Raw genomic sequence first — 15784 nt, 5'->3', positions numbered from 1 at the left:
TTGCCGGACAGGGACAGAGCAAAACGACTGGTTGCAATTGAAGGACACATGAATGCGGCCAAGTACAGAGATATCCTGGATGAAAACCTCTTCCAGAGTGCTCTGGACCTCAGATTTGGCCGAAGGTTCACCTTCCAACAAAACAATGACCCTAAGCACACAGCTAAAATAACAAAGGAGTGGCTTCAGAACAACTCTGTGACCATTCTTGACTGGCCCAGCCAGAGCCCTGACCTAAACCCAATTGAGCATATCTATAGAGACCTGAAAATGACTGTCCACCAACGTTCACCATCCAACCTGACGGAACTGGAGAGGATCTGCGAGGAAGAATGGCAGAGGATCCCCAAATCCAGGTGTGAAAAACTTGTTGCATCTTTCCCAAGAAGACTCATGACTGTACTAGCTCAAAAGGGTGCTTCTGCTCAATACTGAGCAAAGGGTCTGAATTTTTTAATAAATTTGCAAAAATTTCTACATTTCTGTTTTTTTTCAGTCAAGATGGGGTCCAGAGTGTACTTTAATGAGAAAAAATGAACTTTTTAGAATTTACCAAATGGCTGCAATGAAACAAAGAGTGAAAAATTTAAAGGGGTCTGAATACTTTCCGTACCCACTGTAGAAGTGAATTCTGCACTCATGTGCAACCACCTTTCAATTCATTCTTTGGCTGTATGTAGAGACAGTCAGTGGTGAACTGGAGGGATATTGTTCAGACAACTACAGTATACAATATTTCAATAAACACAATTTCATGAGTATAATAAAAATATTCATGTACAAAGCTCTTATCATTAAACCTATTAACAGTAATTAGGGAACGCCACCTGAAAATGGGAGAGAACCCCAAAAATGTTGTGGCACGCCCTAATTCAAGGGTATGAGAAGATACAAAGTGAAAAATACTGTTCCTGTGTGTAATGAAAACAGTTTGCTATGTAAATGTGACCTACAGTATATACACACTTAAAGGTGTTGTCCAGTCTCAGTAGAAAAGTCTGCACTAACTCTATATGACTGCAGACTCATGACAATGTGCAATGAACACACTGTAATTATTCCTCTGTGTGTCCCATACAATTTGCATTCTTGCATTCATGTGCCAGTCTCATATGACATCTCTCAGATCTTAACTATTAAGAGAGGCTACATGATACTGTTAAGCACGTGACCACAAGAATCCAAATCACACACACGTGACCACCTGTGAAAGTGAGTATTTAAGAGGAGGCGACGATTCCCCTGAAGAGTACCTGAGTGATGTATAGTTAGTGTGTGAAGGCTGCCACTTACTGGCTAGATGGGACCATGCAGAACCAACTGGCACAGGAAGAGTTGCAGGGGGGACAAGATCAAATGCAGCACACGGTCAGGTGACTTTGATGATGAAGTTCCCGAATATAAAGATCCTGCGTGCCAAACCGCCCTGTGGTTTACACCAAAGAGAAAGAGGTGCAGATGTGAACCAGGGATGCGGTGAAGCCAGAATGACAGGTCTCAGTGGAAAAAGTGTGCCAGCAGGGTGCTTCCCACTGTCAGACAGAGCCCTAACATCACCAAGTGAGATGCATCCGAAGACCCGATTACGCCGTTAAAGACCCGAGGATCAGGTCCATGCAGGGCAATGTTGGTATATGCAACAGTTTTGGACTTCTTTGTGTGAAGGAGGACTTTATGCTGATCTGACAGTAGATGGCGATGTTGTGTAAAGTTTCCTTGTTTACTGTATTGTAAAAAGAAAAAATGGTCTCTCTTGTATTTTCTGTTTTGCACTTACTTCCTGGTGCAGTACTGTGTGACTGCGTTTTTTCCTTTACCTCATGTTCTGAGAAGTAAGAGCTTGTTATCCCATATAATCTGCTCTGTGAAGTTTCTACCGCAACTGTGGATATCCAGAAGCTGTGCAACAGGTTATTGGCCCAGGCACCGAGGACCCCAGACACCCAGGACACCGGAACTCTCAGCAAGACCCTGGTGAATGCAGAAGAATTCTTCAGTACACTTGTCTCCAAACAAGTAAGATAAGTTAAAAATCACAAGTAGCACAGAGCTAAAACTCACAGTAGCTAAGCTGAATAATGAGAATTATCAGTTATGGAAGCTCAAAATAGAAATGTTATTGTCTAAAGATGATTTATGGGAAGTAATCACTACAGATAGACCTGATGAGGATAATCAGATATGTGATAAGAAAAATTGACAAGCAAGAGCTACCATCAGCCTATTAGTGGATGATGCTCAATAAATCCACATAAGGAATGAGGATATAGCAAAGGAAATGTGGGAAGCACTAAGAAAGCTACATGAAATACCCAGCTTAAATCACAAGTTATTTCTGCTAAGAAAGCTTTACAGTATGAGACTAAGTGCAGACAATGACATGCAGAAGCATATATTCTCTATTATGTTAGTGATATCACAGCTGAGATCAACTGGTGAAGATATTAAGGAAAGCCATGTAGCAGCAATATTATTATGCAGTTTACCGGATTCATATACTGTTTTGATAAATGCACTAGAGACAAGACCTGAAACAGACATTAAATTAGAGTTTGTGAAGACCAGACTCATAGATGAATATCAAAGAAGGAAAGAACAAACAAATGATTCTTCTACTGAAAAAGATAATGAAAATTCTCTTAAATCTACAGAATCAAAAAGACCCTATAATAAGGAGACAAGAGAATGTTTCAGATGTAAGAAAAAAAGGACATTTAAAGAAAGACTGTACTATATGGAAAGCAGAACAACAGAAATTACATCATAAAGAGAATACACAGAAGGTGAAAAACAATTTCTGATTCATGTGAAAATATTTGGAATGGCACATTTAAAGTGACTGATAAGAAATCATCATTGGGTTGGTTTATTGACTCAGGAGCAACAAGTCACAAGACAAGTTATAAAAATTTCTTTACTGAACTTAATTTAAATAAGAAGGAAGCCATTTATCTTGCAGATGGAAGCAAAATAACTGCAGAAGGTGTTGGACAAGGAATGCTAAACTGTTCTAACAAGTTTGGGCATTATTCAAAAATACTTGTACAGGATGTGTTATATGTTCCAGGATTAGAAGGAGGATTGTTATCTGTAAAACGTCTAACAGCTAAAGGACTTACTGTAAAATTCAAAGATGATGAGTGTACAATCCTAGCAGTAAACAAGGTAATAACCAATGTCAAGGCAGATTAACAATTATGTCATCTAGACACATTAAAGAAACAGATGAAGTTGTGCACACAAGAATTGTATTTACATGTGGGATAGACATCTAGGACACAGACATCCTGAAAGTATAATGGAGCTACAAAGGAAAGAATTGACAAAGGATCTATTGATATCTGATTGCTCAATTACCGTAAGATATGAATGTTGTATAAAATCAAAAGCCACAAGGATATCTATTCCTAAAGAAAGTGAAACGAAAAGCACAAGACCACTTGATTTGGTGCATACTGATGTATGTGGACCCATGAAAGTGACTACATCAGGAGGCAATAGATATATGGTGACTTTTATAGATGACTACTCAAGATACACATACTTAATCAAGAACAAAAGCGAAGTTTTCAATAAACTAGTAGACTACGTGACAAAGTCGAATAACAAATTTCAGAGGAAGCCAATTGTCACTAGAAGTGATAATGGAGGTGAATTCACAGGACACCAAATAGAAAACTACTTAAGAAAAAATGGTATAGAGCAACAAAAGACTGTTCCTTACACACCTGAACAAAATGAAGTAGCAGAAAGGAAAAACAGAACTTTGACTGGAATGATAAGGTGTATGCTGACAGATTCCAAACTATCAGAGAAATATTGGGGTGAAACAGCAATGACAGCTACATATCTACAGAACCAACTTTTTTCTAGAAAACTGAAAAAAAAACATATGAACTGTGGCAAGGTATGAAACCAAGTGTAAATCATTTAAGAGTTTTTGGTTGAAAAGGTTTTGTATTCATTCCAACAGAAAAACGTTCCAAACTTCAAAATACAAAGAAAATGATGAAGTCGGCTCACCTATAAACTCCTTCCTGGTGTTTCCTCCTTTCTGCTTGGATAGCAGCTTCAGACCAAAATCCAGCGAGTGAGGAGACTCCAGCGATGTGGTGTAATTAAAATTTCCATTTATTTGAAGGATGTTATTTCCAGAAAAAATGCACTTACAAAAAGAGCAAATTCACACCATATGGGCAAACAGAGTAAAAAAACTGCTATGAGTTTCGGCTTAGAAAATCCTTAATTATGGTACATACATTGGAATACAGGCAGGGTATAAATACAAAAGAACAGCAAACTGACAAAAGAAGTCCAATCAGTTAGCTAATTAATTCTTGTGACGTTCAGGTGTTACATCTTCATTTCCAAGTTGGAGACAGGCTTTTTCTTTTTGCGGTTATTTAATGCTACAGACGTTATAATAAAAGTCCTGACATTTACGTTTCTGGCAAGAGAATTAAAACAAATTAGCTGAACAGTATAGATTCTGTATGTTGGAAACAGTAATAAGTATAAGAAACACAATGCATACCAATGAAATATATGTATGTATAGCTGAATAAAAAATCTCCCACATTGGGAGGTGACCAGTTTAGTTCATTCGGTTTATTCCAGCTTTCATCTAGATATCCATATATATCGTACTACCGTATATAATAAAACTATTATTTTCAATTATCCATTGCTGTATACAAAAGATATGTTGGCATTATTTATTAGTATATATGGAACGAAAAATTACTTACAGTTTGCTGTCAAAAAAGAAAGAAATTGATAACTTTTTGTTCACAAGGACCTGTTATTAATGTATTATTAATTTCTCCTCCACTTATTTCTCTATACCAGAAAAAGAAAGAAAAATATATGTCATTGTGAATTTTTTTTTGCTTAATTATTCATCTCTTCAAACGCTTGTTCACACTCATTTGGTTTCACATCCACTTTCCACTTTAACTTCTAGAAATGGTTAAATTGACCATGTGTTCCACAATCTAAATATTTATTGCACGTTAATGTGTAAGAAAGAGAAAGAGAAATGCACATCGGAGACTCATATAATTTTTTGGGGTTTCTTTCCTCTCCCATGTATCTTTTATTTATTTAACAGAGATAGCACTAGATGGTAACATGATCTTAATTATATTGTAAAGCAAGATCCCTTCTAACATTCAAGCCGACAGGTGTTCTTGTATCCAGCTTGAACATCCAGTAGCCTTCCCTGTTCAAAATTTTCCTCCTGAAATCACTGCCCCGGGCTGATCGTGCAGATCGTCTTACTCTTTCTATACCACAGAACTTCAGCTTAGTTGTATCACCCCCATGACAAGCAGCAAAATGCCTGGATAGTACTGAAATTCCCACCTTTAAGTCTCAACTGCATCAGACATATGTCTTCTAATGCGTCTTTTTAAAGGGCCAATTGTATACCCTACATATTGGAGTTTACACTCGATGCACTCCACCAAGTAAACCACCCCTGTGGTGTCACAATTTATAAAATCCTGTATTGGGTATGTGATACCTGTACTAACGGAGGAAAAGTCCTTGCATTTAATGATTTGTTTGCAGCTGATGCATATATTTTTGCCGCAACCATAAAAACCTGTGGTTTTTAGCCAGTTCGTGTCAGTATTTGATTTATTTTCAATAAATAAGCTGGGTGACACCAAAGATCCGATTGTATGGGCTTTTTTGGCTGAGAAATGGATATGGTTGTTTTCTAGCACTTTTTTTCCTTTCCTATCTTGGTACAGCATTGGTAAAAAAAAAATTAATAACATTAATAATTTTATTATAGTCCCTGCTGTATTGAGTGGTGAAATAAATGACATTATCTGCAGGTAATTTTTTCATGTTATCTTTTATGATAAAAACCCTGTTGATTTAACTACTTTTTTTCAGCTTGTTTTAATGTTTTATGAGAATAGCCTCTAAGTTCAAGTTTTTCACACTTCTTTATTATTTCACCACTGACTAACTTAGGGTCAGAGCAGTTCCTTTTTACTCTTAATAGTTCTCCGTATGGGATATTATTCACCACGTGTCGAAGGTGGCATGAATTGGGTTTTACAATACTGTGAACATCAGTTTCTTTATTGTAGGGAAGAACCACGACTTGCGATGACCCCCTGTTGGTGCGGAGCATGATGTCCAAAAAATTAATTTTGGTTTCCTGATAATTATAAGTAAATTTATGATTGAAATTATTATTATTCAAATGCTTTTGCTTCATTATCATCACCATCCCACATCAACAGGAGGTCATCAATATATCTACCTATTCATATAATCCTCTCCAAAAATGGACTGGTATCTGCAAAGAGAGCTGTTTCCTCCCAATATCCCATCGTGATGTTTGCTAAATAAGGGGAAAATTTTCCACCCATGCTCACTCCTCGTTTTTGGAGATAATAAACTCCACAAAAACTGAAAAAGTTACGTTTTAATAGGAACTTCACAGAATTTACCAAAAATAATTTAGTTGGACAATCATAATTGCTGTACCTATCAAGAAAATATTTCAGTGCTGGGACAGCTACTTCAAACGCTATTGAGGGGTACAGGACTACAACATCACCTGTCAACCAGCTGTAATTCGTTTCCCATACAAATTTGTCAAATACTCGTAGTATCGTCTTTGTGTTCTTAATATAACCAGGTAACTCTCTCACTAGTGGTTGGAGCATGCTGTCCAGCCATGCCCCTAATTTCTCATTGATCGACCCTATCCCAGAAACAATCGGTCGGAATTTCGGGGGGAATCCCGGTTTATGGATTTTTGAGAGAGATTGGAAGATGGGTGTCACCGGGGTGTCAACATATAAATAATCAAATATTTTCTGTGACAACACACCATCCTCCAGACCCCCCTTTAATAAATGTTATAATTCCCTTTGAAATGTAATTGTAGGATCACTTCCTAAAATCTCATAAATATCTGTTTTGCAACATCAACAAATTACATTGATGGTACAAATCAGAGTTCAGGATAATGATAGCACCCCCCTTATCAGCCTTACGGACTACGATATTAGTATTGTTTTTTTATATCCTTAAATTCTAGTTTTTCTTTTCTTGTAAGATTAGTATAGGCCAATGTTTCTCTTTGATTATCCATCTTGGTAAGTTCCTCTTCCACCACATCTTGAAAATTATCCAGTACCTGTGGTCTGGACTGTAAGGGATAATAATTTGAATTTTTTGTTTTAAAATACACTTTATCTGGCTGACTCGCGGGCAGGGAATCAGCACCCATTTGTCTCAATAGAATAGTTTTTTTGCAATTCAGAAAAAAATGATATAGTAGCATCAGGATCATCACTTTGCAGGGATGTAGAAATGGATGTTATAGTGTCTCTCGTTTCCTCACTTTCTTCCAATAAAAAAATGGCATTTTAGTGTTATGTTCCTCGCCAATTTATTAATATCAAGAAGAGCGGAAAACAGGTCAAAATTCCTTGAAGGCGAGTATCCTAGACCTTTCGATAGTACAGATATGTGTTCCTCTTTCAAAATTTGCGCTGAAAGGTTCCATACTGGAACCGCTTAATTTAAAATCTTTTCTTTCTGTTGCTTTTTCTTATTGAGATGCCTTCTTCCTCCCCGCCTCCCCCGTTTTTTGAAAGATTCAGACCTTGTTTGTTTCTGGATATTCCAGGGTTTTCCACACTACTTTCTTCAGAATCCTCAGATTCTGTGGTGGTAATTGTCTCAATTGATGTTTCAGGGTGGAAAGTAACCTTTCTTTTTTCGTTTGCTCTTTTAGCCTTTGATGGTCTTTTAGGTGTATCAACCGGTGGCTTTCTCGGGGTGTGTAGTAGATTATTAAGGTTTGGTTTGGCCTTTTTCCAAGAGTAGATGTTGCCTGTACCATAATCTTGGCTGTCTCTTTTGAATTTTCGCTTTTTGGTTTCAATTATATCATTCTCTAAGGTGTCTATATGCATGTCCATTTTTTTCAGTAGATGCATATAATTATTTGGTTTCTCACTTTCGTTAAGTTTAAATGCAATGTCATTTATTTCTCCCTGTATTTTCATGAGTTCTTTTTCTTCATATTTAATAATAATTTTCATCTGATTCATGGAGCAGTGAGATAAAGCTGAATTCCACTCCTTCGTGAAACCCTAGGGATAGCGATATGTGCATTTTTTATTTAGTCTAAGACCCCGGGGGATCATGTTTTTAGACACATAATTACTTAAAAATTCGGTATCTAGCCACAACTTAGCTTCCTTTGTTCTCTTTGCTTGTAAACTTTTATATAAAACTTCGAATTCCCTGTCTGTTTCCTCTGAGCCCATGGTTGATTGGCTCTCACGTGCAAAAATGTAATCTATCTTCTTTTTTAATCTATTAAACACCTGTTTGCTTTGGGAGGAATCCAAATCCCCGTCTATTTGTGACATGTTTGGGGTTATGGTAGGGAGCCTGACTTTTTAGCCCAATCGCAGCTATACAAAGAAAATGATGAAGTCCGCTCACCTATAAACTCCTTCCCGGTGTTTCCTCCTTTCTGCTTGGATAGCAGCAGGCTGCTGCATTGAACACAACTTCAGACCAAAATCCAGCGAGTGAGGAGACTCCAGCGATGTGGTATAATTAAAATTTCCATTTATTTGAAGGATGATATTTCAATAAAAAATGCACTTACAAAAAGAGCCAATTCACACCATATGGGCAAACAGAGTAAAAAAAAACGCTATGCATTTTGGCTTAGAAATGCCTTACTCATGGTACATACACTGGAATACAGGCAGGGTATAAATACAAAAGAACAGCGAACTGACAAAGGAAGTCCAATCAGTTAACTAATTAATTCTTGTGACGTTCCGGTGTTACATCTTCGTTTCCAAGTTGTAGACAGGTTTTTTTCTTTTTGTGGTTGTTTAATGCTACAGACATTATAATAAAAGTCCTGACATTGAAGTAAACTTCAAAATAGGTCCATGGAAGGAATATTTGTTGGATATAGTGAAAATTGCAAAGGATATAGAATCCTTGATCCCAAAACAGACAGAGTTATGGTGAGTAACAGTGTGACATTCATTGAGGATGTAAATGAAGACACTATGATTTCACTGGAAACAAAAAATGAGAAAAACAGCAATGATATAGCTGAAGGAATATCTGATGAAAAATAAGTTGAAATTAATAAAAATAGAATACTGAAAGTGAAGAGAAACTACTACAAACAGACACAGAACCAAGAAGTTCAATAAGAGAAAACAAAGGAAAACCACCAATACGCTTTTCATACAAGGCAAGTACAAGTAAAATTTATGAGCCTACCTCTTCGGAAGACAAATCTCAAATTCCTGAAGAAGAAGCCAATAAATGGATAAAAGCAACAGAAATGGAAATAATATCCATGCATGACTCAAAAACATGGACACTAACAGAATTACCAGAAGGAAGAAAAACTATAGGATGTAAATGGATTTTTAAAGTAAAGTACCAAACAGATGGCACAGCTGAACGATACCGAGCAAGACTCGTCGCTAAAGGTTATTCTCAAAAATATGGAGAAGACTATGATTAAACATTTGCTCCAGTTGTCAAACATACTACAACAAGAACTTTGTTTGCAGTTGCAGCAATGAAACAAATGGAACTGAAACATCTGGATGTAAAGACAGCATTTTTGAATGGAAGTTTAACAGAAGATATTTACATGGAACAACCTCCAGGATTCAAAGAAGAAAGTAACCCAAACATGGTTTGTAAATTACAGAAAAGTATATACATTTTAAAACAAGCTGCTAAAGCGTGGAATGATAAAATCACGGAGGTGCTCACAAATGAAAAATTTAAAAGAAGCAAAGCTGATCCTAGCCTGTACACAAAAAGACTAATGGACAGATGGATCTATGTACTCATATATGTTGATGGCACTTTAGTTTGTTTTGAAAAAGAAAGGGATAAAGAGGACATACTAAAAATCCTGAATCAACATTTCTAGATCAAAGACTTGGGTAATGTGAAACAGTACTTAGGAATACAGATAGAAAGAGAAGAAGATGGAAGTTTCCTACTTAATCAAAATCGCATGATTCAAGACATATCCAAAATATTTGGATTGAAGGATGCAAAATCGGCAAAGTCTCCAATGGAAACTAATTATCTTAAAGAGATGAGTAGTGAGAAAAATGTGTTACCAAATAATGAAGAGTTCAGAATGGCGATAGGAAAATTACTGTATCTAGCGACTGTTACAAGGTCAGACATTGCAGCAGTAGGAATTCTGAGTAGAAAAGTGTCCAAGCCAAATAAAGCGGATTGGAATGCTGTGAAGAGAGTAATACGTTATTTGAAAGGAACCAGCAATGTTAAACTGAAACTGCCTACAAGTGATAAATGCATTTTAACTGGATATGTTGATGCAGATTGGGCTGGAGATCCAGCTGACAGAAAATCTGCCAGTGGCTATCTTTTCTTTCTATCAGGTGGACCAATTAATTGGACTAGTAAAAAACAATCAATAGTAACGCTGTCGTCAACAGAAGCAGAAAATGTTGCAGCAGCACATGAGAGTCAATAAGTTTTATGGTTAAGACAATTGCTAACAGACTTAGGACAAGCACAGTTGGAACCAACAAAAATAAATGAGGACAATCAGGGATGTCTTGTTCTTGTTCAGATGGAAAGAGTTAACCCAAGAACCAAGCACATTGATGTGAAGTATCATTTCTTGAGGGACCATCAGGAACAAGGAATCCTGAAATTAGAATATTGTCCAACTGAAGATATGACAGCAGACATTTTCACAAAGGCATTGAATGCTGAAAAACCTCAGAGACTAATGAAGAATTTGGGTTTGACTGAATAAGTCCTTACTGTTGAGAAAGGGTGTTGGTATATGCAACAGTTGTGGACTTCTTTGTTTATGTGAAGGAGGACTTTATGCTGATCTGACAGTAGATGGCGATGTTGTGTAAAGTTTCCTTGTTTACTGTATTGTAAAAAGAAAAAAAAGGTGTCTTGTATTTTCTGTTTTGCACTTACTTCCTGGTGCAGTACTGTGTGACTGTGCGTTTTTTCTTTTCCCTCATGTTCTGAGAAGTAAAAGCTTGTTATCCCATGTAATCTGCTCTGTGAAGTTTCTACTGCAACTGTGGGTATCCAAAAGCTGTGCAACAGGCAAGACCCAGAGCCCAGATAGCGTCAGCCACAGTCCGAATCCCCGCTCTATGCTGGTCAAGTTCCAGAATCCAGACAACAAGAACCGTCGAACCTGTACATCCACGGGTCCGCTCATCCTTAGAAACTAGTAATCATATAAACGCATAATGCATAATAAAAAAAATGGGGGGAGCAAAGTTATGTAAATAATATATGTGCGACAGTAATAATAAATTGTAGGAAAATGTCAAAAGGTGAATAAATATACAAAGACTAATAAAGGTAATTGTGCCAGTGAATCTATAATATAACGCTGGATGCGTCCTTCTGTCTGAAACCGGTATAGACTGCAGAAGGACTGATCCAATGGAAATAGAGGTGACAGGAAGGAGGACGAGGATGGAGGAAGAGTGTGGCGCCGGAGTTTGCGGTATGCATAGGCGCTGACCACGTACTGTGATTTCTGGCGCCATGAGGACATACCGCGATCTTCGGCGCCATGAGGACAAGGCTGTAATAGGCAGGAGAAGGAGTCAGCACCTGCGCATGGCACAATCTCTGGTGCAATTTTATTGAAGACAAATTTGCACACATTATTTTTAACAAAACGGCGCCGGATAGTGCGGTATGTACATGCGCTGACTCAGGCGGCATTTTATTGAAGTTTTCTAATACAACGTCAACATATCAGTGCCGGCACATGCACACTGCTATGTTGATTTTGTAGTAGAATACTTCAATAAAATGGCGCCGGAGTCAGCGAATGTGCATACTGTGATCTCCAGTGCCATTTTATTGAAGATGATGGGGGTATCTATTAAATAGAGGGGATGGATGTGGAGTGTATATTATATACAGGGATGGGTGCAGAGTATATATATTATACAGGGGATGGGTGTGGGGTATATATTATATACAGGGGATGGGTGGAGGATATACAGTTATATGAAAAAGTTTGGGCACGCCTATTAATCTTAAGCGTATTGTTTTATAAAAATTGGTGTTTTTGCAACAGCTATTTCAGTTTGATAGATCGCCAGAGGTAGCCTGACTGCCATTAGGCACCAAGATGAGATCCTCAGACCCCTTGTGAGACCATATGCTGGTGTGGTTGGCCCTGGGTTCCTCCTAATGCAGGACAATGCCAGACCTCATGTGGTTGGAGTGTGTCAGCAGTTCCTGCAAGATAAGGCATTGAAGCTATGGACTGGCCTGCCCGTTTCCCAGACCTGAATCTGACTGAGCACATCTGGGACATTATGTCTCGCTCCAACCACCAACGTCTGGTTACAATACAGACTGTCCAGGAGTTGGCAGATGCTTTAGTCCAGGTCTGGGAGAAGATCCCATAGGAGACCATCCGCAACCTCATCAGGAGCATGCCCAGGCATTGTAGGGAGGTCATAAAGACACATGGAGGCCACACACAATACTGAGGCTCATTTTGACTTGTTTTAAGGACATTACATTAAAGTTGGATCAGCCTGTAGTGTGTTTTTCCACTTTAATTTTGGGGGTGACTCGAATTCCACGCCTCCATTGATTAATAAATTTGATTTCCATTGATGATTTTTGTGTGATTTTGTTGTCAGCACATTCAACTTTGTATAGAACAAAGTATTCAATGAGAATATGTCATTCATTCAGATCTAGGATGTGTTATTTGAGTGTTCCCTTTACTTTTTTGAGCAGTGTATTATATACAGGGGATGGGTGCAGGGTATATATTATGCACAGGAGATGGTCCGGGGTTATATACTATTTACAGGGAATGGGTGTAGGATATATATTATATACAGGGTATAGGAGTGGGTGTATCTATTATTTATAGGGGATGGGTGTAGGGTATATATTATATACAGTGGATGGGTGTAGGGTATATATTATATACAGGGGATGGGTTTAAGGTATATATGATATACAGGGGATAGATGAGGGGGATATATTATATACAGGAGATGGGTGTACCAATAAAAATGCTCGCCACCCGGACGCAGAACGGGTTCAATAGCTGGTATACATATACACATATCTGTGCATGCCCCAACTGTGCAAATATAAATGCACGAATTGTGCATTTATGAGGCCCAATTAGTGACAACTGTCACCAATGTCAAGTAAAAAAGGTTGTATAGAGTAAAAACAGAGCAATTGAGTAATATAATAAAAGCAGGTAAGTATAAAAAAAATCTATATACAGTGCATTGTGAAAGTATTTGGCCCCCTTGAACTTTTCTACTTTTTGCCACATTTCTGGCTTCAAACATAAAGATATAAAATTCTAATTTTTGGGGGAAGAATCAACAACAAGTGGGACACAATCGTGAAGTAGGACGAAATTTATTGGATATTTTAAACTTTTAAAAAAAAATTAAAAATGAAAAGTGGGGCGTGCAATATTATTCGGCCCCTTTACTTTCAGTGCAGCAAACTCACTCCAGAAGTTCAGTGAGGATCTCTGAATGATCCAATGTTGTCCTAAATAACTGGTAATGATAAATAGAATCAACCTGTGTGTAATCAAGTCTCCGTAAAAATGCACCTGCTCTGTGATAGTCTCAGGGTTCTGTTTCAAGTGCAGAGAGCATCATGAAGACCAAGGAACACACCAGGCCGGTCCGAGATACTGTTGTGGCGAAGTTTAAAGCCGGATTTGGAAACAAAATGATTTCCCAAGTTTTAAACATCTCAAGGAGCACTGTGCAAGCGATCATATTGAAATGGAAGGAGTATCAAACCACTGCAAATCTACCAAGACCCGGCTGTCCCTCTAAACTTTCATCTCGAACAAGGAGACGACTGATCAGAGATGCAGCCAAAAGGCCCATCATCACTCTGGATGAACTGCAGAGATCTACAGCTGAGGTGGGAGAGTCTGTCCATAGGACAACAATCAGTCGTACACTGCACAAATCTGGCCTTTATGGAAGAGTGGCAAGAAGAAAGCCATTTCTCAAAGATATCCATAAAAAGTCTCGTTTGAAGTTTGCCACAAGTCACCTGGGAGATACAGAAAACATGTGGAATAAGGTGCTCTGGTCAGATGAAACCAAAATCAAACTCTTTGGCCACAATGCAAAACTGTATGTTTGGCGTAAAAGCAACACAGCGCATCACTCTCAAAACACCATCCCCACTGTCAAACATGGTGGTGGCAGAATCATACTCCAAGCGACTTGCAGCTGTATTCGCAGCAAAAGGTGGCACTACAAAGTATTAACTCAAGGGGGCCGAATAATATTGCATGCCCCACTTTTCATTTTTTATTTTTTTAAAAAGGTTGAAAATATCCAATAAATTTCGTTCCACTTCACGATTGTGTCCCACTTGTTGTTGATTCTTCCCAAAAAAATTAGTATTCTATATCTTTATGTTTGAAGCCAGAAATGTGGCAAAAGGTAGAAAAGTTCAAGGGGGCCCAATACTTTCACAATGCACTGTATATACGGCATACTGTATTATAGCGTTGATTGATGATTGAGTCCTTGTACATTTCATTGATCTTTTTGCAAAACCCTAACAATACTCTATCCCTAAATCCCTACCTGTGCCCTACTCTTATATCCTAAAACATAATCTTCATCCCCAGGGATGTGATTGTACTGAATCCCTCTCTTACCCATGTAAGTCATGTGAGTCTTTATGATAGTAGCAATAAACTTAAAGAGGTTGTCTACTACATTAATATTGATGACCTATGTACAGTATGGGTCATCAATGTCTGACCGGTGGAGATGCGACACCCTGCAGTTCTGGCGATCAGCTGCTCTTGGTGCCGGCGGCTTTGGCCATGTACTGCATATCCGCCTCCTATTAATTTGAATTGGGGGCAGATGTGCAGTACTCGGGCGCACATAAATCACATTGCTGAGTGCATTATGTCCAAAAAGTACGCTGGTAATAATTAACTTTTTTTTCTCTTCTAGGGTTTTGTGTATTACAACAATCGACAATGATAACGAATAATATTCATTACAATGTAAGCACAGTAGTGGACCAAGGACAAACAATCACATTCCAGTGTAATGAAGGCATGATGCCAGAAAACAAAATGGAAGCCAAATGTGAAAGTGGAAAAATAAACTACCCACAATGTATTGCAGCAAGTAAGTCTCCTCTATACGTGTGTGTTTATTATGAGCATCCACTAATTTGTTAGCTATACTTTTTATAAATGGCACTGTGCAAACAGCAAAGAAGGCCAACCCAGCTCAGGTGGATTAGGCCAGGGGGGAAACTTCCATACTAGAGGTTTAGGGCCAACATTATGACATAGGCATATGGCTGTTCAAACTGACCACTATCATAATGTACATCCTGCCTCCTAAAGCAGGCAGGCTGCATTCAGGCTCACAGATGTCGTGGATAAACTCTAGTAATGACAATGCCCAACTCAACTGCCTATCTTCTTCTGGCCTGACTACCCAAAAATTTTCACGCACTGAATGAAATTATGATATTGGTAATTTTAAAATTGTTTACAATCAAGTCAACCTTCGAGGAATGGGACCATTTAATTGAATATGCTAAATGTAAAATCACTGTCATCATGTACCCCAAAAAATTTGACTTGTTTAGAATCAGCCAAGAGATTAAACCCTAGGCAAATTAGATGGTCTTTGTTACTTTCTAGATTTTGGGGGAGTAACATGAACCCCTT

At 38.0% G+C, this 15784-nt stretch overlaps 1 protein-coding gene across 5 annotated transcripts in view; it reads left to right on the top strand.

Annotated features, from left to right (window-relative positions):
- The window catches only part of LOC141156681 (complement factor H-like), a 742328-nt gene that overhangs the window by 315040 nt on the left and 411504 nt on the right, over window positions 1-15784 (top strand). For all 5 annotated transcript variants that reach the window (XM_073642926.1, XM_073642927.1, XM_073642924.1 and 2 more), the window contains one exon: window positions 15051-15230. In XM_073642926.1, coding sequence (XP_073499027.1) covers window positions 15051-15230 — 180 coding nt within the window. The remainder of the gene's footprint in view (window positions 1-15050; window positions 15231-15784) is intronic.

The sequence above is a fragment of the Phyllobates terribilis genome, unplaced genomic scaffold (assembly GCF_046119375.1).
Source record: "Phyllobates terribilis strain yellow unplaced genomic scaffold, ASM4611937v1 Scaffold_8__6_contigs__length_399053987, whole genome shotgun sequence".
Lineage (NCBI taxonomy): Eukaryota > Metazoa > Chordata > Amphibia > Anura > Dendrobatidae > Phyllobates > Phyllobates terribilis.
Note: the sequence above shows the minus strand (reverse complement) of the source record. Positions and strands in the feature narration are given on the sequence as shown.